Source organism: Ptychodera flava, chromosome 19 (genome assembly GCF_041260155.1).
Source record: "Ptychodera flava strain L36383 chromosome 19, AS_Pfla_20210202, whole genome shotgun sequence".
Classification (NCBI taxonomy): Eukaryota; Metazoa; Hemichordata; class Enteropneusta; family Ptychoderidae; genus Ptychodera; species Ptychodera flava.
In genome coordinates this window covers 12,049,482-12,073,654 of record NC_091946.1, presented here as the reverse complement: position 1 = coordinate 12,073,654, position 24,173 = coordinate 12,049,482, and the positions used below count along the sequence as shown (strand labels likewise).

Genomic DNA, 24,173 nt, shown 5'->3' with positions numbered 1-24,173 from the left:
ATGGGTCTATCATTAAACGCACAGCATTCTAATCGTTCATATTTTTGCTCGTTTTTAAAGGTATATTGTCACTTGTTCAAATTTTGCCACAGTTACCATGGAAAGATAAAATCTAACCAATCACAGATTTTAAGCGGATGGCCGCTTTTAGCGCCCTCACATTGGCATTTTGCATACCAAGGAACACCCCTTTGACCATACATGGGCATATTTAGATTACAGGTGACTGTATACCTTTGAGGAAAGAGGTATGCGGCAATTCTCTCAACAACTCTGGCTTTCAACATTGAACTGTTTAGAGATACAATATTACGTAATGAGATCAGGAGCAGGGCGCCACCCCTTCCAAAAATGTGGTTAGAGTTCGGAATAGGGTAAGAGTAAGTGTCTGATTGGGAAAGAGGTAAAGTGTTTCTTTATGTACTTCAAAATTGCAATTATTTGTGTGACGTCACCTCACCTTTGGCAGCTCAAAGTTAATGTCATGAAGAACCATATCATACATCTCATCCAGAGTCTTCTCTTTGATACCGAATTTCTTTTCGTCTCTCTGCCGTTGGAGGAGCTCTTCGTCGTCCAGGATTTCTTCCTGCTTTTCCCAGGCAAACGTCGCATTTTTGATCTCGATGGCATTCTTAGGGTTCTTTGGTTTTCTCATGCAGGGCAGGTAGTCGGTCATATCAAGGATTAACTGTAAGAGGAATCGAAATATGAAAGTAATTTCCTGCACCATCATCGCCATGCGTCTTAAAGTAATTGCCTTTCTTTAACTACTCGCCAACTTCACAGCAGCGCGGCAGAAATCTTCGAATATAAAGACGACAAGCAGATTGAATTTTCAATGGATCCTGACGGATGTTTTCCTCTTATAAATTGCAGATTTCTTACGATACCCGAGACCAATGTTTACAAAATTACAGTCATCAAAACGACAGAGCTCGACTCTTTGTTTCCTATCTATGTCATACCAAGGAATTGATTCAAATTTATATTATCTATAACTTATAAGCACATAAACCGTACTCCTGAGATCTTGCCGGACACTAACTATATTAAAGAGGACAGTAGCTTTATCTTTCGATGTTTCCATCAAATTTGCTGTGTTTGTTCAATACATTTCTTTGTTCTACTCTCCAAAGCTGTCCGAAATGCTACGTTGTCAATTTGTCAACACAGTCTGTATATGTGGAATGTCCAATACAGCGGTCTGCAACTGAACTGTAGAGCCTGGACTTCGATTCATTTCTTGGCAACACCGTTACATAGAGCGAGCAATTTCAATGCGTAGTGTTTGCGAGGTTAAATCTTTCATTTCAGCATACTCTAAGAAGGAGAGGGAGGAATAAACTTATTTTCTGGGATGAAAAATAATGAAAATATTGTCAATAGTTACGACTACTGTCCGTTTTCTAAGTCATAGACATTTTATGTGTTGATGCTGTTGTTGTTACAGACGGATAGTACAACTTGTTTAACAGACGCTAACTTTTCTTACCTTCATTCGGAGCAAGGCTACCGAACTCTCCGACAAACCTCTGACGGCAAACGGCGTGGTGGCCACGGTGTACCTCATTGCGTTGTACAGAGCGACGATGGTAAAGGCCTGACCAAAAAGAGACATGTCAAAGCATATAAAATTTGAATTTCGAAGCATTATAAATGCCCAAAGAGATTGAACGTCAGGATTTGTACGTCACGAACGAACGTGCCGATCCTAGACTGAAATGATCGTAAGATTATCGAGTTCTCAACACCGTGACTACCAGCGATATGAATCTATCGATTGGAAATGATGTTTCATCGATAAATAATACGCATAAGCTTATACATTCGCAGAAAACCCAAGGATGACGAAGTTAGCTGCTTCACGTTGTCAATTGTGTAGGAAGGTGGACCCTGTGTAAAAAAGTCGACGGGTCTTGGACAATACCACGGCATCGTTGTTTGTGAGGGGAGGGGTGTAAACACTGAGAAAATATGTTTGGAACTCAATTGTTTAATTTTTGGTATTTTACTGACTCACCACCGCGCAGAAACACAATCATTTAGTGGTGTACGTGGTGTATATAGCACGTGAGAAATGGCCCAATAATGACGTGACACCACAGGGCCTATCGAGTAAGCACTCAGTTGATTCATAAAATGGTAAAAATAAATGTTAAAAAGTGCAGAAGCGACGCAAAGCATTGCTTCGCTCCTCGCCATATTTATCATTATGGAGATAACTTTTTGTCATATTAATAAAAAAGCAAGTAAGTGTTTGCTGCCTCCCCCCTCCGGTAAGACCAAGAGCACACAACCAAGACTAACCTGGGTGGAAGTAAAGATTAAACCTGGGTGGAAGTAAAGACTAACCTGGGTGGAAGTAAAGACTAACCTGGGTGGAAGAAATTTCGTTTCCGGTAAGGATAAACCCGGTGATGCAAATGACAGCAGCGACGACGCAGACGAGGGGACTGACGGTCAAGTTCACACTGGCGACGAAGGCCGCCTTCGTCAGGTATTTCCTCTCCATGTCACGGATAGCTGAAATTTAAAAAAAAAGGCATGGGCCAAACAAGAAACTGGCGACGGCTGTCAAATTCACTGCAAGGTGTATAATATCACAGTGCTAAAAATTAAATGACATGCCTCCTGATTTCTAATGTATATTCGTACTTTCTCCATAGAGTTCGGGAACGTCTGCATAGAAAGACCCACAAGACAATTACGAATGCCAGATGAAGTTCATGAACAACATGTTTGCCCATCTTTTTGACGCATTCTCGCTTTTTAGAAGTCAAGCTAGTAAAGAAAAGGGTCGCTGCGGTTACTTTCTTCAAGTTTCTAAGGACGTGAATTTCTCAACAAGAATGCAAATGAGAAATCAAAAAAAAAAGTTGTTCGTTGTCAGCACGCGGATCACTTGAAAGATTTCGCTTCAACTTTTGTTTTCTACTTCTGTGGAGCAGAGATTGACGATAAAGAACTGGAGTATCAGAGACATGAGGTGGTGTTCTTTAAACAAGCGATCTCTTCCTGTAGCGATCAAATAAGCAGAATTTGATACAGCACACGAATATTTACTGTTAACTGTATGTACGGAAAGTACATTGATTGACCAGAACTAAAAATATAAAAATGAACAGGGGCGCTTCGTCGGCCGCATTTTGAATTTCAAATATCGGTAAATGACGGGTAATTTGTTTCTAAAGCGACCCTGATTTTTATTCTTGATATGGTAGGAGTATGGTTGGAAGTTTCACTGAGGAAACTTTTGAGCAAAAGTTGAAGTCTTTCACATTCGAAGCGCATACTACATTAAAGGAACAAAGTCGGCCATTTTTCATGAATTTTGTTTGATACGAGATACCACTTATATTGTTTGACATGTTGAAAGATAGTGAATGAATGGGTGACTATGCATATATTTGACCCTGGTTTTAGACACGACACATGAAACCATGGTGAAAATGAATTAATGGTCATGACCATTAATTCATTTTCGCGATGGTTTCATTTAATTTGTTGAAAACCGGGGTCGAATATATGCATTGTCACCCATTCATTTACTTTCTTTCAAAATGTCAAACAATATAAGTAGTATCTCGTATCAAACAAAATTCATGAAAAATAGCCGACTTTGTCCCTTTAATGAAGCCAAGCAGACGTACCTGCGATCGATTTCGAGAAGGACAACTCCCAGGCGTACATCTTAATCAGTTTGACGCATATGATCATTTCATTCATCTTGCGCACGCGCAGATCGGTAACTTCGATGGCTAGCTTTCTGTAGTGGGTCATAAGTCTTGCAAGTCCGAGCTGAAGGCACGGGCGAGAGAAATGTCAGCGTTATTTCAACTTTCCTAGAGCCACTTGAAATTATATATGAAGAAGGATGCCGAAGATTATGTGAACTTCAAAAAGTTAAGCTTTTGTCATACTTGCCCGAGGAAACTTTAAGCTCATGATATAATGAAAACAATATGTATCAACCAATATGTATCTGTAAAGGCAGAGAATTTGCTCTTTTTACAGAATTAAACTGAACAAAAATATCAGCGTATAACCAGTCTATAAGAAAATTAAATCACCGATTTAAATGAAATTGTGAAAGCTTAACTGTCCCTTCGGCTTCTGCTTTCAAAATAAGTCCACACGACACAATATGCCATAAAAGTAAGATTTTGAGAATTGAGTCAAAATTTGTTTCTAGATTTCCTCAATAAATATTCATTTATGCAGAGTTTCTTAAAAGGTACTGTCTGAATATGCAAATGAACTGATTACGACGGATATTTATCTGGCTTAAATTTGAGCGAGCAGTATTCGCTGTCAAAAGGACTCATAACCCCCCCCCCGCGATATTTCAATGTTAAGACCCTAATACATTTTAAATCGCTGTATTATTGCAACCAAACGAGAATCGTTCACCATAGCATGGACAGACCAGATCACCCAGAAGACCGCTTCGCTTGGGGTTGGCTCTTTCGGTTTGAAACCCGGTGAAAGTAGACTAAACTTTACCTGACACGGGTAGAAGAAGATGAACACGAGACTCCCGAGAAGACCCCAGCCTCCGAGGAAAGCCGATGCCAGGATGATTATACCGAGCCCGAGCAGCGGACCAGCCACGATGAAGGAACCGAACTGACACGCATCGAATATACGCTGACCGTCATTGGCACAGAGGTTGACGAACTGAAACACAAAGCGGTCAACATAAAACCGGTAAGACAAAAGATATGCAAAAACAAATTCGTGCAATTCTAAAAGGTGAAAGAAATGTACGAGAACTTTGTCTGAAAAAGTAAATGTTATTATTTGTAAACATTTTGTCTTGTCAAATATTTGTGTATGTGTACATATATCAAAATTGAGAGAGTGTGTGTGTGTGTGTGTGTGTAGATGGATAGGTGGGATGTAGATTTGGTTATGTATGTATGTATGTATGTATGTATGTATGTATGTATGTATGTATGTATGTATGTATGTATGTATGTATGTATGTATGTGTGTATGTATGTGTGTGCATGTATGATGTATGTATGTATGTATGTATGTATGTATGTATGTATGTATGTATGTATGTATGTATGTATGTGTGTATGTATGTGTGTGTGTATGTATGTATGTATGTATGTATGTATGTATGTATGTATGTATGTATGTATGTATGTATGTATGTATGTATGTATGTATGTGTGCAAGGTTCGCAGCTTTTGGGGTTTTTTTTGTTTTTTTCAGAACCCCGAAAAAGTTGCTTTACAAAAATAGACATGATAGAGAGAATGGATGTGAGAGTTCTCTTTTATACATGGTATTATTTTATTTATTTATTTTTCATTTATTTTTGCTTTGGAGACCTTTTATCTACTAGTTGTGCTGTTTCCGACGCTTCACACCAACATACCTGTCCAATCGATTGATCCTGAAGATTTCTCAGCCTTGTCAGTTTCTTGAAAACTAGCGAAAGGCACGCTCCGCGAAGCCTGACCCCTGTGCGCATGTTCAGATGCCAAGCTAGGGCCGTACCCAGCGCTCGAAACAGCTCCGTCACAGTTATGAGGCAGCATAGCCCTACTGCGATGGACGTGTTTTTTTCATAAAACTCGATGTAGTTCATGATGAGACTGACCATCATAGCCTGCAAAGAGGTCGGAAACAGTTTTGCACGTCACGGCAACAGCTTATTATTTACTTGATTATTTTTGTTTTGCTTGATAGTATTCATATTTCATTATTATTATTTTATTTGTTGAGTCCTAAATGCCCTATCGGCATGAGGTAGAACATTATGACGTCGATAACTCGCAAGGTTTCAAGGGGTCAAACAAAATGATATATATCTGAAATGATGCAAAATTTACGAGAATGGTAAGCCTATCTTGACAAAGTGACTTTGCAAAAGTGAACCAGGTTGGGAAGTGATAATTGAACACATTCAAATATGCTTACGTCGCCAAGATGGCCGCAGTAGAACGATATCGTGAGGACGATACAACTCCATATATAACGCGTTTTCACAAAAGATAAACTTGCAGACGACAGCGTGGCATCCCTGTGTCCCTTTTTCTTTACTTCCGCCGACCAAATCCTCTCAAATCTGTAAAACGGTCGTTACAAGAGATTTATTGGCTCTATCTAATCCAAGTATTTTAACTAGCTTAATCGTTTAAATTTACAGAATAATCGTGTAACGGACTCTTTAAATGATATTGATCTCTAGTTGATCTAAAGCGCTATAAGCGATGAATCCTGTTCGCGCCGGTGAGGGCGTATCTCTGCATATGCATACAATTTTGTCGGCACAACAGCACCCCATCCTACCCCACCCAACTCCATCCCATCCCATCCCATTCCACGGGGAAACTTGTCACTTGTAAACATTGGACAATATTTTAATATGTGAAGTATCGGTCTTCGTCGATCGAAAAAAAAGAAAACCTATCATAAGACATTGAGTAATGGAAAACCTCTCTGCTCACCTTTCCGCCTGTGCATTAGCCGAGTCGTATGGTGAAATTGGCCAGATGTCCTCTGCTTCAATATCATGTTTCCTAGCTTTCACGATGAGAGAAGTCTGCCATGTGAAGAATAACGTAGACAGGAAACCCGCATCGTCCATTGGGCAGTCACTGGTATTCAAAACCAACAGTAAGCATGTAGTTACCAACAAGACGAAGCGTTTTGAATTTGTGATACATAGTCGGTGGGAAAGCAATGAGATCGATAGACATCCAACTTTTAACTTTGTTGAGGAACAAAAGCCGTTCTTAAATCTGACACTACTAAACGTATTTTACGAATGAATGTACAAATTGTACAATTGATTTACACTCAAAAAGAAACTATGGCGGCTGCTTTGTATGTGTGTTTACTACAGCTATAGCAGGAGGCCATGATAAGGGATGGACCACCTCCTACCATTTTCATCTATTAAAGTTTACTTTATTGAATAATTTGCTAACCAGCGTCTTTAAATCTTTCTATACCTGTAAAAGCCACGCAGCGAGTTTTATGCCTTACACTGTGATGCATTTTCGCTTGGTCGCCGTCTTGACATAATTATTTTTTTACGAAGCAAGGTTTTTGCAAAATACGTCAATGCAGATCGTTTCCCCAAAAATATTTGAAGAGCAAACAGAAAATGAAACAATTCGATCTCAAACAGATAATACGCATAATCATGATAATGTCGTTCTCGCGTCCAGATCCAGCACTTTAATGCTGAAAGTTCTGACAAAGCTAGACTGGCCCTAGCTTTTCTATGGCGTACGCAGCCGTTATAACTGGCTGGCAATCAAGTTCATCCGACAACTTCACGCGACAGTTTGCCAAAGTATATACACTGTAGCCTAAATTCTGCCACCACTAATTCTTACTCTATCCTAATATTTACATGCCCACAGAGTTGTAGCAAGTCTGGGAGCAAGCGTTAAATTGAACAGTAAAATGGTGATGGCGCCACCACAGGCCGTTTCTATCACATTTACATGATCACATACATGTATTTGCCTACAACACTCCAGTTTCATTGCAAGACAAATGACTTTCATATCTCTTCATCGCTGAAAAACTTAAGTCAAGCCTTGTTTCAAAAGCGATTGACTTTTTCTTAAACCCCAGAGTATCCCTTAGTACACTGGACTTAAACTTTCGCTCAAACTTTCTTCAAGAAAACTTTAACATGTCTTTCAATATCATGAAGAAAAATTTTGAGTCACATATAAAATTTTGATACTGGGGGAAAAGTTATCTAAAATTTGTCAATATTTGTTATTCAAGATGGCCGCCATCCCTGAGTTAACTCTATTGGGAAAAATTAAATTTTCTCTTTTCAAAATAAATAAGACTGTGAAAAGTTTACATTGTATTTTGTACAAGCGCTTAAAATGAGCCAACACAAGCAGTAAACGAGCAAAATATTGTAAAAATTTGAGAGTCTGAAATATCTGTTATCGAGGATCATTTCACCTTCCAAGGGACACCAGGAGATTAGGGAAATGAAAAAAGGTGAAATTAAAATAAACTCACTGTCTCTTGCTCCAGCGTATAGGCTTCAACATTTCAAGGCACGGTCCATATTTTTCCCAGAAACCTTTCTTTTTATAGGGAGGGTAGTCATTCTGTAGGTAGATAGGGTCTTCGGTTACCCCTCTTGTCGGTTTGTTGCCTTGCGACGATGATTTGAATCCAACGGATCCATCCCAATCGTCTTCCGGGAAGTCCGCCTGGGTCCCGCCGCTCTTGCTCGTCATAGTCTCCTGAAACAAGGGATGTATTGCCGTTTGTGAGTCATCCTTTGTGTCCCCGACCGTGGGGAATTTGATAAAAAGATCAATATAGCAACAAACGGTACGGAAAATAGTATGAAAGACTTAAAAATATACATGGCGGGAAAACGTTATTCAAAGGCGAAGGCCTGCCGTCTTTGCTCACTGTACCGACCACATACCCCCCAGGACACGCGAAGTTTAGGGTATCGCTCTGAAATATGAAGAACGTTTATAGTTGAAAGAATTGCACTGCAGATCAATTCTGCCGTGTCAAATTACTACAAGCACAAGGGTAGACAGAAAGGCGCGTCCATTTTCACAGGTTGTTCACTGTCTACGTTTGTCAAGAGTTGATGACAATACCATTTTTGGCGATCGACCAGATTCTTCTTACTGCAAAGTTGATTTTGTGACTGCTGTTATTCTGCGGTTGTCCTTTTCATGTAAAAAGCCCCGTTCTGATTTTTAGTTACTCATTTCACAGGGTTTGTTTTTATCCTTCCTTTTCTACTTGACACACCTCTGCCTGAATCTGACGGGAAATCCGGAGAAAGATTGGCAGAGCTGGTTACACTGGTTACACCTCGACCGGACAACCGCCACATTCGTAGTTGACGTAAATCCATACCATTTTGCACGCCACTCCTATATCCTCACAAGGTTGGCAGTGCAAAAATGTGATACCAAATTCATTCCGAGTAAGTGTTTCTTTAATCAGAATCTGTGACTTCCGAACATTTTTATTCTTTAGATATCAAGGTCTTAGTATACAAATACCTACCCCTTTGAAGTTCTTTTGTTTTTCTGTTATCCAACTTATTGTCCAACTGAAACGGTGTTCACGGCGAATATACCGTGAAAACTATGTCTTTGCTGAGTTTTTTGTACCTTAGTTGGAAGCGTTTAGACTTGAATAACCTTCTCGCAGTCCCGTCAGAGTTCGATGATAAATTGTAAACAAAAGCTTGAACAAATTTCACTGAAAGCGTACTTTGAAATACGGCAGCATGCTTAGAGTATCCCTCGGATTTTTTACCCCGTGACCCTATCATCACCCTCACAAATTTTGGCATGTTTTTAGAAAATTGTTGAACATCATGGTTGATATTGATGCAGTGACTGACGGTGATGACACGAGATGCGCCTCCAATACCAGCGTGTACCAGCCAACTGGGCTATAGGTTAATTATGCTATAGTGACAGAGTTGGGTCAAAGGTCAGTGTAGTCGCTCCGTATTCCCGGGTTACATCTACTGATATCACTAACGATGAACTTTTCCGCTGCTATTTTGCATTTTGTAACCTCGCGCCATTTCCTCTGCTGTTTCTACACCAGAAACTGACATTTAAGATATACTCTAAACCATTAAAGCAATAAAAGCGTTTGTAATTTCAATTGATCACAAAAGGGTATTGGAATGCCTAGTATGCTACATGTCAACCAAGCCGGTTTTGTATGACATGCTTTGTCGTTGTTATCAAATTAATGTCTGTAAGGGCATGAACACGTTTATCAACAATCTTAAGCGTCCCACCGATATGTCTCACCACCTAAAGGGTATTTTTCAACCTGTTGTCGATACAGAAAACACAGGGATATCTCAAACCGTTACCTCTTACCATTGCGGTGTAGAAAGGTGTTTTACCCATCCACTAAAATTTCTTCAAGATTTCTAGTATCCATGGGATGAAGAACCACTTCATATGACACTGACTGCATTAATCACCAACGTTCTACATAACATTGACGTTAAATTTAATAGACCTAATTAATACTAAGGACCTTTAAGGCAGTACGCGCCTCCAGATTGAAGGACTTAAACTGTTGTCAAAACTTTCTTGAAGGAAACTTTAAATAATTCTCTTTCGAAATCAAGATTGAAAGTCAGGGGTCACAGTTCAAAATTCGGTTCTAGAGCAACAAATGACCCAACGTTTACCGGTACTTCAAATTCAAAATGGACGCCATCTCTGTGTAAAGTCTATGGGCAAATTAAATTTTCGATTTTCACAAAAGCAAGCTGGTGAAAACTTTAGTTGTTTTATGAGCTTCAAATAAGGCATTAGAGAAGTTTGAGACTTCTAATATTTGTCCCCAAGTGACATTTTACCTTAATTAAGATCTCTCTGATTCTCAGATATGCATCATATCAAAAAATGTGAACACACGTTGAATCGAGCATTTCTTATTTCAGTCTAAGAATTCTAGACGTTTGTAAACCATTGAGGTAGGTTTTATTACATCTGCTTTTCCCGTTCGGAAATAGTATTTCGTAGTTTCGACTCTGATTTTCCATAGAGCAGGACAGGAGAGTGCAGCTCCGCTGCTATCACCTATGAATCTCGTGACATACAATGCCGTTGTCTGCACGCATGCGTGCACGATTGGTAAATTTGTCATATTTCGCGTGTACCACAATTACAATGGCACGCCTCGAGGCGTTGTCAAGGACAACAAAGTATTGTGCCGTAAAAATGGTTAACTGCTCTTCAGTTTACAGCTGCCAGATCATACACAGGATTGCTCTGGCGCATTTATGAACTATTATTATAATTTAAACGTAAACATTGCCTCATGTGGATTGACCGAGTTGTTATATGATTGGGTGTGATAAGGTTTATACTCGTAATAATACTCATAAATGTCAACGAGGCCATACATATGCTCTCAAGTGATGATGTATATCATATCGTAAACAAATATTCGTCGAGGGTTATTGTATCGATAGAAATCTCCAAGCAGATTGCTCATCTGTGCCGATGAGCCTTGCAATACGCGGCGTCGATCTCACTCCTATGTTCTGTGTCGGTATTTTTGTTCACTCAAGGCATTAATGACCAGTGATCTCGTCCGGTCATCCGACGGGTCCTAACTTTGAAAACGTATTCGGCTGCAGATGTAAGTTTTCAAGTTCTTGGCCGCTAGTAGTGGTTATACGCGCCATTCGTTTGCATATAGCTATGACATGTACAGGAGACATGACTCACAATAACTGCCCATACTCAAGTATAGACAATATGAACAATAAGCCAGTACCAAACAATGAAAAACTTAAATGAAACCTAAAAATGATTATTAAAAGATATACCGAGTGATAAGGTATTCTGCATAAGTTTTCTAATATTGCAATATTTCCCTTCCATTTTCTCCCTTTCTGATTTTTCACTTGCTCAGATAGTTCGCTATTCGTAATACAGTACAGTTGGTTTTCAACATGTAAATTCGTTATCTGCCGTTCAACGAAACTATTTGTTTAAAAGGACAACGTTGGTCATAGTTCTTTCTTTGTCTTTTTGATCTTCAGGTGGGCGAGCCGTTTGGCTGAAAGGGTATGATGACCTATTACCCACATTAGATTCCCTGAATAGTTGTTCCCCAGCCGTTGTCTCTCCATCATTCTTTCATGTGTTTTTTTCATTCTCATCAAACAAGGTGTTTAATCGCTCAAGAATTTTAGTATTTCAACTGTCTTTTTCTCCAATATGTCTTTAACTTTATACATTTTAGAATATACCATTCACTGGCCACTTTGTTTTTGTTCTTTGTCGTTGTCAAAGGCCCCTGTCCCCGCGCTCTCCTTCTCTCTCCTCCGTTCCCTCGTTCCCTACACACACACACACACACACACACACACACACTCACTCTCTCTCTCTCTCTCTCTCTCTCTCTCTCTCCTCTCTCTCTCTCTCTCTCTCTCTCTCTCTCTCTCTCTCTCTCTCTCTCTCTCTCTCTCTCTCTCTCTCTCTCTCCCAACAGTCATGACATAGGTGTCCGATATCAGACATTGTTATCGGAAAGAGATCAGCTTATCAATTTATCTTGTCTCATTTCGACCTTGAACTTAAACATTCGTAAATATCCTTTGCACAATTATCATCAGCAGAATTATAAGATAGGCCCACAAATGGCAACATTTGACCTCTGGCGTGACGAACATGATTAGGCATCGTTTAATGAATGATTGATTCGAGATTCTGATTAGTCAGGGTCACTGAACTGTTTTATGTAACGTGTCCTGACAAACTGGGCCTCGATCTAACTATTAATTAATTTTTATTTGATTTCCAAAATATAGAGAATACTAACAAGCAGGATGTGAAAAATTGTTTTGCCTTACAAATATATAGAGTCTTTGATTAACATGACCTCAAATGTCCGTACATTATTCCAGGTTGATTTTCGTTTGGTTTGGCAACAGCTCCAAATTTGAAATTATTAAAAAAGGCCTGGAGAGTCGAATTCGGTATTGGAAGAATCGAGATCTGTTGTTTGAAATATGCGAACTCCGAACCATCTCTTTTGAAGTCTTCTGTGATTTGACGCGAAGAGAACTTCCGGTGACCATCTCATCAAAACCTGTCTCCGGACCATCCTGTTATCAGAACGACCTTTTCTCCTAGTACCCTCGGACTCCCAAGTCCATTTTGCATCATACGCTACGGCCAACTGTCGAACCATGCCATCCGCCCTTATATTGACCGAAAGAAGCTCAACTATATAACGGATGTGTTCAAAACTGACCTGTCATTCACACAAATACTGCCCGTCCATCTGCCTTCCCTTGCGTACGGTCCATGCACTTTTAACACATTTTCGCATTCAACTCCTATATTATGTAGAATACCCTGACGCAGCAAATCTACTCACAAATTATAATTTTCTTTGGTATTCCTTTCATTTTAAATGATTTCAGACATTCCCACGAACGAATTATTGCCACTGTTTTGGGATGGGGTTCTGCTCAGTGACTGAAGTATAAATATCGTCCAAAAACGCTGCCATACGCAGTTCATTTTAAAGTGTGACGCTTTTCACCGAGTGTCTCATTAAAGGAACACGAAATCTAAATGTTGAAAGATTAATATTTTCTAGGGTAAAATTTTGACAGACTAGCGCATGTCATTGTTTGAAAATGACATGTATAATATGACAGAACAGATCGCAAACCCCAACAGATGGAGTGTGGCGTCGTAATCAAATATTTCTTTTCAAACAAATCACTAAATCAAATGTAAAATAACGTGTCGGCAAACAAAATTATTAATTTAATCTTAGGAATGAATAATCCCGTTGATGCCTTACCTAAAGCTCTGGATCCTACAGCATGCGAGGATGTCCCACTTAAACCAGATAGTCTTCGCTGCCTGAAATCTAAGGACACGTTTCCCGATGTGGTTTCCAGCCAGATGAGGAGACAAGTGGCAACGATTCAAGTGTGACACAGGTAGAAATATCCCGGGATACAGTTTTTTAATCATTGATGATAACCTTTACCAGACTACTAGTAGTTGACTCCCTAGGCATGCCATCTATCTCATCAATTCTCGGCAGCTCTGTGTGATTTCCAGCCCTGTCCATCTGGGTGCGCCAAATTTCCTCGAGTAAGCTGGAGGTGCTACAGAGTATCGCATGTAACGATTGAACCTGCACACGCAATGCCACGGAGGAGAAATATGCGAACTACAAAAGTATGTACTGATTTTTATTTCAGTGGCATTGAAGACCCTTAGGATAGGCGTACACTATGTAGTGAAGTTTATTATTCAAAAAAACACCGATGTTCTGAAGAAGAGCAACATTGGTATTGTAGGTTGCTATTCTTTAAACGCGTCATTGGCGTCGCTTGAGAATGAATAACAACAACAGCGTGTATGGGCTTCATTTTCGCATAGACCGATAAAATTATCTATGATTTTAGTCTCGCTTGGACTTTGCAGTTTTACTGGAGATGTTGATGCTTTTTGCTTGGGTGGTAATAAAAACACCCCTTGTATCGAAAAGATGGAAGGAAATTTGTCTTTTTGTTTGACTGTTAATATCGAAAACGTTTGCAATGCCGATTACTATGGTCAGAATGACTCATAGTATACGTGGTCGTCAAACCGAGGCTTTGAGGTATTGGTCGTGGAAATAAAATGGTTTTGGTTCTCCGAGCCTGCGAAAAGTAAAGACCGTAGCAAGGCTTCACAGAAATAATTGATCTCGCAAATATCTTATACATAAAAACGAGGGAATTATTATTCACGTTCTCCCTCAAACTAGTTCCCAGTGGCCTCTCTGTGTAGTGTCAATGAGACGCCATTATGAATACGGGACAGCAATGAATGAAATGGTCTTCGACACACGAACGAAAATCTGGTAGTTCGTTACCACTGCATGGAATTGACACTCATGTTGAAATTATCCCATCGATTTGTTTTCTATTGATCCGGTGGCAAGCTTTGAATACGTCGTTTCGGGTATGCTTTCCGCTTTTGCAATATCATATCTGCCTGACTCCGCAGCCCAGCGGATTTTGTTTGTTATGAAACCAATTTGGTATATTTGATGGAATGCAATCTTTCGTCAACTGAAACCAGTCGGCCAAATCGAACACGACAGACGTCAAATCAAACTAAGGGAATCAGGGATTTCTCACACCTAGTTTCCAATTTACTGGAAAGTAACGTTACGGTGGAGTTTACGGAGATCTGGTTCAGCACCTGGTTTTTCAGCCTGACCGTTGTACAGACATGGGATCCGTACTCTGTCAAAAGTTAAAAGTACAGTGAGTGAGTAGTTTCAGCGATGATACAGGGCAGGAGTCTGATTGTGCATACACTACCTCTCTTTAGCCTGGCTAATTAGCGAAAGAGCCAGTGACCTTTCACCGACACTACTGCAGTGAAGATCAAATGACAAATTCTAGTGTAAATGGGCTTCCCTTTTTAGATGATCAGATTGCTTGAATGGATTTCATTGAAATACTGCGGAAAATGTGATTTGAAGAGCTTTGCAATTCAACCAACTTATGCTGATTTTGAAAGTTTTGAATGTTCTGCGCTTGCGTACCGGTTACGGTATCCCGAGTAACTTTGTGATGGTATGAAATGACTTAAGAATGCCCTGCAGATATGGTAATGGTAGATTGCGCAATCGTTTAAGACACGACAAACAAGCGAAAAACGGAGAAAGAAAACAATTTGGTGAGTGGAAATTAAAGTCGCCAGGCAAAATACACACATAGGAACAGAAGTACGGCGCTGCCGAAGTAAATATTGAGATATATAGTACGTTACAGTCTTTTCACGGTTAGAGTTTTTTTATTATCTGAAGCAATGAAATAGAAAACTGGTAAATAATATTAAGAAGGGATACGGGCATTATAAAAAATGCACCACTGCTCAATTCGTTTCCATTACTGTACGAGTACTTGAACATAGAGAATATTTGCAAATAATTTACCTTGAAGCGAGTCAAAAAAGCTGTTATCTTTCCGTTCTCTGAACCAAGTTTTTCCCTCTTTTTTGCATGGTAAATCATAATTTAAATATGTACTTTTATAAGTGAAGGGGGGTATATAACTTTAGGGGAAATATTGCCTAATGTTTTTTCGCGGTACTTCATCAAGTATTTGAGAATTAGGTGATGATCGATCACAGGTAAAAATGTAAGACATCACTATCAGACGACGAAGCAGAATGATTTGTAAATCGTTTGGAATTTTAAAATCCATTCGCACCAATCAGGCACAACCTCTCTCAGCCTCACCATCTCTGACCATGCAAATTGTACAAACCAAAACAAGAATGGAACATGTTTTCTAGTTGTCGTGCTACAATGATTTAATGTCATTTGTAAATGTACACCAGTATACCATGGTGCATTTGGCGCCAGTAGGAGGTATATGTCCACTGGTAGCGTGCAAATAAACACATTTCAGAATGAGGCTGTCTGGGGTTCGATGAATCGACGCGTCTCTATATGAATGGACCTGTCCGGGGCATCTCGAACAGTGAGGACGACCTGAAGTTACTATAACGATAATGTGATGAATGCATGCGACACGGGAGACAACATTAAGAGGAGCCGGGGACATTGCAGTATCGGTATGTCGACACTGAATTCAAGCGTTCGAAGCCATATTGAAAACAATTCCTTTCAGATGTTTAGATAGAATGCTGCCGGGAACTCAACTTTGGAAAATCTCTTGACGTTGGAAATTATCAAAAGGTCACGAAAAGTGCGACATTTTCTGTAAAGTTTCATACCACAAATTACAACAGTGAGGAATATCAGTGGTTACAAAACTATGAAACTCGCGTAGAATTTGACTGTGATTGCATAGATGGATATCGGTGTCTATATGCATAGAATATCATGACAACATTGTACCCGGCAATTTTTGTTTTCCCTGAATTTCAGTACAAAATAGCCTGAAGTGATTTTGAATTCTTGTTTTAATAACTAACCTGCAACCAGGAAAACAGTCCACCGAACATGTAATAACACTGTGGCGCATTTTCAAGGCCATGGTCTCTGGTTCAGTTCCAGGGCCATTTTATCACGACTGGAACTAATTTGGGATAGTTGGATCTTCAAATTGTTCAAATTTCTCAAAAGTGTTAGGTGCCCTATTGCTGAATGTTGCGATATTACAAATTAGTCATATAAACAAGTGCATAACTTAAAAAGGAAAGTAGGTGAGCTTTCATTTGCAGATTAAATCGACATTACTTCACTATCAAATTATCCAAAATTAGTTCCAATAGGTTTTTTTTCTAAATTCTCAGAATGTTCTGTTTCAGAAATAGAAAGTAACGCTCTTGTTGAGCGCCAAGGAGTCAGGTTATCACCATCATCATAGGCTGGTAAAGTAGGGCCTTCAATAATATCTCCAAACGCATGCGTAAACGTGTGTACAATGTGATCGCCCAACACGAAGATGAGGGATAATGATACAGTACAGCCAGACAACCGTGACATTGGCAGGCAAAAGATATACTATATGTTTGAGCTTAGCTCCTCAGCTTCTGTCTTTGGTTCAATTATTCTAAACATGTAAACGCCTTGACCGTGCAGCTCACGGCGTATATGTTTTTATTTAGTTGTTTTCATGAACGATTTCTCATAATCCAAATATGAAGATTTCAAAGCAACATCTAACAATAAGCCATCACCTGAAAACCATCTGCATTAACTTTATACCTCGTTACATTTATTTCAACATAATCTGACAATTTATTTATTTATTTATTTATTTATTTATTTATTTATTTATTTATTTATTTATTTATTCATTTATAGAGAAAGTATTGTTTTGGTTAACAGGTGATGGTTGAATACAGTAAGAGATGTATTCACTTGAATTTAAACAGTCTTAACTTATCAACTGTTTTTTATGACTGACCGGTGTGAAAACTCACGCAGGACTGTGTTCACATGAGGCTCAGGTTGATCCGATTATTGTTTGTTTGGTGGCAAAACCTCTCACAAGTGAGAGATTACATGTCAAACATATGCATTCCAGAGAATTGTATCATTTTTTACACGACGAAAAAGCTATTTATCATATCTTTGTTCCCGACTTCAACAGAAGAAACAGAAACAGTTGAAGATGTTATAAAGGAGCTTCTCAGACCGACCTGAGGAAAGTGTGAGATCATTCGTTTAACTGCAACTGCACAGAGTAGTAAGGTCCCACAAGTACAATACTGACGATTTTCTGACATGGAAAAAAAGTTGTACTGAACAACACAAGGTCAAGGCTAAAGGAAAATAGATATTGGTAACGAAGATGTTACTTGTGAACTATTGTGTTGTCTTATCATGGGACACCGTGTAACCTGTTTGATATCTTGTAAAATAGTTGACAAGACTTGTTGACACGGCGGTGTAAACATGAGTATCCGACTTGTCAAGCTGCCACCCGGTGTCGTTTATCACACATCACGTTTTTCTTGTATGACATGACGCATGTGTGTATCATTTTTGTGTCAACACTGCACCCCGGAAAGTGACGACCGAGGCCGGTACGCAATGTCGCAAACAAAGCGGACTCGTAATGGTACCACAAACTAAAGCATTTACTCGCCTCCGGAAAGATCTTCACAGAGCTCGTGGCAGTAGTCCTATACTTTTCCGTTTCCACTCTCTTAACCCTTTCAGGCTTTAACCCCTGTACATAGGGGTAGCTCTGGTAAGGTGCCAGAAAACCAAGCCCGGAAAAGTTCGCCAATTTCATTCCCATTGAATCATAAAAAAACTTTTGAGTTTGAGTTTGACTTACTGAAATATATCGAATTTTCAACACGTCAAAATGCTGTCGCTGTTTTCGATCACTTTAACGGTTTATGTTAACCTTGGCGACACGTGAAATACGAAAGAGGGTTGTCTTCGTCACGAGACTTGCAAACGAGACTCATCAAGGGCACTTAGATTTGCTAAATATAACAACAGTATAATAGAACAGTGATAAGGCCAACGTGTGGTGTGCCCTTCTTTCCAAACAGAACAGGCTGAACTGTAAATTGTACTTCACGACCGCCGTTGTGTGCCCGGGGCAAGAAAGACCTATCTCAAGTGAATTTTAGCATCAATTACTTGTTTATCACGTCCCAAAACATCTGTAGCACGCGGTGACACATGCCAGATCAGACTCTATTAACACTGCAAACTAACAACATCATCATTTATCATTTATCATAAATTAAACACATCATTTCAACTTCTGTAGTACATATTCACGTAGACAGCACACCGCGCCAACGGAAAGAAAGATTACTCGACAAATATCCTTACTTCATAGACAAATTTTCAAACAGCAATGGTTGCGAAATGTTGATCTTTCACCCCAACCAACCCTATCATTAATTCAATATGTGACATTCCCTCCCCGGCGCATTTAGAAAAGAATGGCCCGCTCTTCGGTTTCGCTACGGAATACCAATTCATGACATTCTATTCGTATTTTCTGAATGTCGTTCGAGGACCACAAGGACACATGTTGTTTCGTTAGAGTTAAATAATGAAATTTATATCGTCGGGGGTTGCTGTAAGCTTACTGAGTTTAGTACTAATAACAAAGGGCTATGGATTTAGAAGTTTTTGAAATCAGCTCAAAATAATCACCCGCCATCTGAATACATAAATTATTTTTTATCTCATACCGTAATTCCAGTCTCATAGATAGAGCGTACTAAACTGATAATGGCATGATTTGGGGATTTTATACACAATATGTGACTTTGCTCCCTTGTGTACCTCATTTAATACGTGGATGTGATCTGGTTACTGTTCAACTGAATTAGCCGAGGCGAAATGTCATCAGCCGGCAAAGTGACATAAAGCTGACATAAATTTCGTTCAAGACTGAGTGACAAGTGACAAAGTAGTTATTCTTTGAACACACATGGTGCCATTAGATGTGTCATATGTCGGTTTATAACTCCCAATAGCGCCATGATTATTTACCCAATAATAAAGATATGATTTGACGCGAGTTAAGTGAGACCAGTAGTAATACTGGGTGTCTCCCTATAAGTGGTTGGCAGTGTCAAAATAACAGTCACGAAATAAAAATATTAACCATCAACTGTTTCCGTTTATTTTATTAATTTTTGTGATGCGGATGTTTGTTGGTACACTCTGAAATATGGTGCAATAACTGCTATTTCTATATGCTCAGCAGAAACATTCAACTTTCTAGCCAGTAAGCTTCACAACTGTACGTTGGGAGGCTGAGCTTACCGTTTTACGAATCCATCAATGATTAAACATTTGAAATAATATACTTCAACTGCACTGACAACTCAGAGATTCCTGATCTGTATTAAGTGATATTTGCACAAGCTGATTTCGATAACCGAGGGCAGATAAGGACAAGGTCATGCACTTGGGTAGAACAGAGCAACTAAGTCCACTCCTTCATCCTGTCCAGCAAGAAGGGGAATCGCTATGTTCACGCGAGATGCTCGCAGATAAAACAGCATACACTGTCGATTCTGTTTCCACGGCGCGGTTGTCACAGGTTTCTGATAAAGTCGGTGAAAGGTTACTCTGGGTAAAGTTTAGCCGGTAAACTCACACGACTGATCGCTTTAGATATTGAATGATGAGTTGCAAATAGTTAAACGACACAAAAACTAATGCTATGTCAACCCGACAGATAGGGGATATGCCTATGTATGTAATCGGCGCTGTAATAGGTATTAATTGATTGACCTGTTCTTGTCAGGGTCAGAGGTAGAGACATGGTCAGATAGGGAACACGGCGGTCTTCTCAGTAGTGCTTATGATGTGGTTAAAATCAGATGAAGTGAAGTCAGTGGGGAGGCGTTTGACATCTCTACATTCGATTTTCATCGGAATGCTGCTGTGAGTGCTGTCATAGAGATACAATGGAAATGTCTTCAGTTGTAATTGTTGTTCTCATCGTCATTATCGTCGTTGCTCTTATCACCTATGTCGTCATCATAGTTGTTGTTGACTTCGTTCCAATAATAATTAATAATAATAATAATAATAATAATAATTTCTGTCGTTGCTATTGTTACATTATACTTATATTACTTTTTTCATCATGCATTACGTCATGACTGTCATTAACATCACCTACGCCATTGACACAAATATTATCATGATCATTGTAAATATGGAAATCGCCATGGCCTCCAACACAGCAACCACAGTTATCGCGCAATCATAGCCAAGGGCTCCCCACTTCCACCGCACCGCCTCGCTGCGATAATGTAGCCTTTGGGACTTGCGACTGTTGTTGCTGTTCAACCCCCAATACTCTCCTTCGATAGAAGTAAAAGCAATGATATGGTATGAGAACGTGAAAGGTGCTTTCATGACATCTGAAAGGAAAAGATATGGCTCTTACAATATTCTACTGCCGTTTTCTGAGTCTGATCCTGTATTCTACGGTATTGCTCCAAAGATTTAGCCAAGGAAGGTGGGATGTTAATGGACTTAGCGTCATATGACGTAAGTCCTGCCCAGACTGGCCCACTATAGCATGGAGCACAATGAAATTATCTGCAGTCCAACACTGACCAGGACAATCAACGGTGACTATTGTTAACAGTTCTGACAATTAATTGCCTAATAATAAAAGTAACCAAGCAGACTGAATCAAATTAAAACCTACCTACAAGAAACGTGACGGAACTTAGACGGAACTTAGAGAGCGACGTCTTAAAAGTTTGTTGACTCACCAGTCGCTGAGCTCACAGCAGTATCCCTACCATAGTTTCCGACACTAAAATCGTGTAAGAACATTTAACACGATTGGAACTAATTTGGGATAATTGGGTTGTGAAGTAATGTCGGTTTAATCCGGAAATGTAAGCTCATCTGCTTTTCTTTTTAAGTTATACACTTGTTTTATGAGTAATTTGTAACATTGCAACATTCAGCTGTAGGGCACCTGACACTTTTGAGAAATCTGAAAAATACTAAAATTCGATTACCCCAAATTAGTTCCAGTCGTGTTATTTCAATAAATTTCATTACGTTAGCAGACAAGTTTGAGTTTTAAAACATCGAAAATAAACTCGAAGCTGATCAATCAGCCATAACGTAAAATTGAAATGGATGAAAATGAGTCAATTCTTAATTTGAGTTTTTTTTCTAAATGCGTTTCAAAGAGAATCATTTAATATCTGGTCCAAAATTCACCGAATAACTGGAAGACTTTCGGGCACTACAAATTGTAATTATCATGTTAATAATTGAATGCCATCACGTGTGACCTCAGTGTCTCATTACGCAAAGGCAATACTAAATTTGGACTGTTGGGCATTGTGATAGCAGTACTAATTATATCACACACCATTCACCAAAACATTTATCGTGAACGAACGCTGCCTCTGTCGACCTCCCAAGATTTGCCAATGGCGATATTACATTATTATTAAAATGATTTAAGGAGAGAAAACCCGATACCCTTCCTTATGTGAACATGAACATTTTTATCAGATGTTTAAGCTTCTTTTATATCATCGAAGGTAAGTTCATTGAGTTTCATCCTTGCGTTAGAAGCAGAAAGGATTCAAGTCCACGCACGCTGCTTTTTTAAAATATGAGCACACACCCGTCTGTACTAAACTCGCGTGTCAATTCTCTCTCTCTCTCTCTCTCTCTCTCTCTCTCTCTCTCTCTCTCTCTCTCTCTCTCCTCTCTCTCTCTCTCTCTCTCTCTCTCTCTCTCTCTCTCTCTCTGCTGCGATCACAAATAATGGTGGGGGCTGGAGGAATCGCGATTGAAATCTTATTTTTCAGATCCCCTCATAAAATTTCAAATCCCGCCTCTATATGATCAACATTTTTAAAGTCCCTCCTAACTATTATATAGCCGAAAAATAAACATGCATTGTTCTCCGCCCAGATGTTCGCAGATGTTGGCGCATACACAGATATTCTGTAGTGGTTATAGAAATGTTGTCAGTAGTTTGTAGAGCCATATTCCTAAAGGCAAGCTTTTTTCAGATTTACTCAATTTTAATATATCAGTGGAATTTTGGGATTTATCAGTCTAAGCCGACTTGAGTTATTCCAAATTTGGTCGGGTCAAGGGAACCTGCTGAAAAACACACCTGTATATGGCTACACCCTGCAAATAGTGAGCACGATGACTCAGCAAATTACGTATAACTAAACCTCTCTATTATGACCTAGATGCTACTTATAAAAGTTTTACAAAAGTGACAATACAGGAATGTTTAAATATTCCATCAAATAAACTTTTAATCTCTGAAATTTTGGGTGTAATAATGGCAAATTTTTACTTTTTGTGTTATTGTACGATGAGAATGAGAACATTTCATTCACTGCAAGGTAGAATGAATGGTTTTATACAGTGATTTCAGTGATTTTCGTACAAAAAAAAAACCAGTTACTTTTTATAGTAGATTTGTAGGAAATCAAGCAGGGTGACCTCATCTTCTTTCTTTAATATTTGATTATTCCAATACTATATTATATGGTATAATGCCAGAATTCAGAACCCCTAATGCAAAAGTATAACAGTAGCTACAATTTTGCTGATAATACATCCTTAAGCAAACACAGGGCTCGAAATTAGCGGTAGTCCCGCGTCCACAGACTACCAACTTTTCCCTGGGGCTACCAAAGTCCATGAAATGGTAGCCCACACGGATTACCAAAGCCAGGGACATGAAATTACTTAGTGGGCGACATGATGTTGATCGCTGACGCCACTACACATGCTATACCGATGCTCATACAGTCAACCCAGCTGGACACAGAAAGGACATGTCGAATTTGTTGCGACAAACTTTCAATAAAATATCATTTATATCTGAACTGATGTACTTGGATAACAGGCTCGAGAAATGATGGCCAATGAAAATTCATTTTCAGATTTATTTAATCACAATTTATCAATCACAATTAGACACAAAATTATTCAAACTGCAAAGAAAAAGCTGTCGGGCCATCCACACATTTAGCTTTCTGAAGTGTACGAGATCATCCCATGATATGCTGGGGAAATATAGTCAAAATTGCCAGGAAAGTATTAGGAACATGACTGTACCAAGTTGTCACCCTGAAATTCATGGCCAATCTATTTTTAGCCATGTTATGTTTACACGTGCTGAGTGAAAAGTCGTAGTCATTGCGAATATCAAAGCTCTGCGTATGTGAAAATAGGTCGTCAAACTTTGAGGTGTCGTCCACTACACATACTATACCGTTCTCCTAAGGCCATGATCTGCAGGTATTGATGTCAAATGACTAGAAAATTCACTCACTGGATAGAATAATGCAAAATAAATCATTCATTGTCTAGATATAAATAAATATTCTTTACAAAAAACCCCTCTTCATTCATGCATGGGCTACCAGACCTTGTCGCTGGGCTACCAACTTCAGAAAATGGTAGCCCAATGGGACTACCAGGGAAAAAAGTTAATTTCAAGCCCTAAAACAATATTACAAACATAAAATTTGGATAATTTTCAGTATTTTTGTTTTTTGTATTAACTCCAATCTCTCGTTTTACATCTTATAATGTTGAAATATTCAGTATTCAGCCTATCAACACAATTTACATATGTGTTATGTACACTATCTTATATTGCTGTCAGTTGCATTTCATATACATCGAAATGCCGATATACCTTAAGA

At 39.1% G+C, this 24,173-nt stretch overlaps 1 protein-coding gene across 1 annotated transcript in view; it reads right to left on the bottom strand.

The window, feature by feature from the left end:
- Positions 1 to 13,485, bottom strand: part of LOC139118582 (ATP-binding cassette sub-family C member 5-like) — a 30,884-nt gene extending 17,399 nt beyond the window's left edge. The window contains exons 1-10 of the mRNA XM_070681973.1: positions 13,342 to 13,485; positions 8,017 to 8,246; positions 6,468 to 6,617; positions 5,938 to 6,085; positions 5,393 to 5,626; positions 4,507 to 4,680; positions 3,654 to 3,801; positions 2,378 to 2,526; positions 1,496 to 1,603; positions 461 to 691 (exon numbers count right to left, since the gene is read on the bottom strand). Of these exons, the coding sequence (XP_070538074.1) occupies positions 461 to 691; positions 1,496 to 1,603; positions 2,378 to 2,526; positions 3,654 to 3,801; positions 4,507 to 4,680; positions 5,393 to 5,626; positions 5,938 to 6,085; positions 6,468 to 6,617; positions 8,017 to 8,240 (1,566 nt within the window). The 5' untranslated portion in view covers positions 8,241 to 8,246; positions 13,342 to 13,485. The remainder of the gene's footprint in view (positions 1 to 460; positions 692 to 1,495; positions 1,604 to 2,377; positions 2,527 to 3,653; positions 3,802 to 4,506; positions 4,681 to 5,392; positions 5,627 to 5,937; positions 6,086 to 6,467; positions 6,618 to 8,016; positions 8,247 to 13,341) is intronic.
- Positions 13,486 to 24,173: the final 10,688 nt, after the last annotated feature.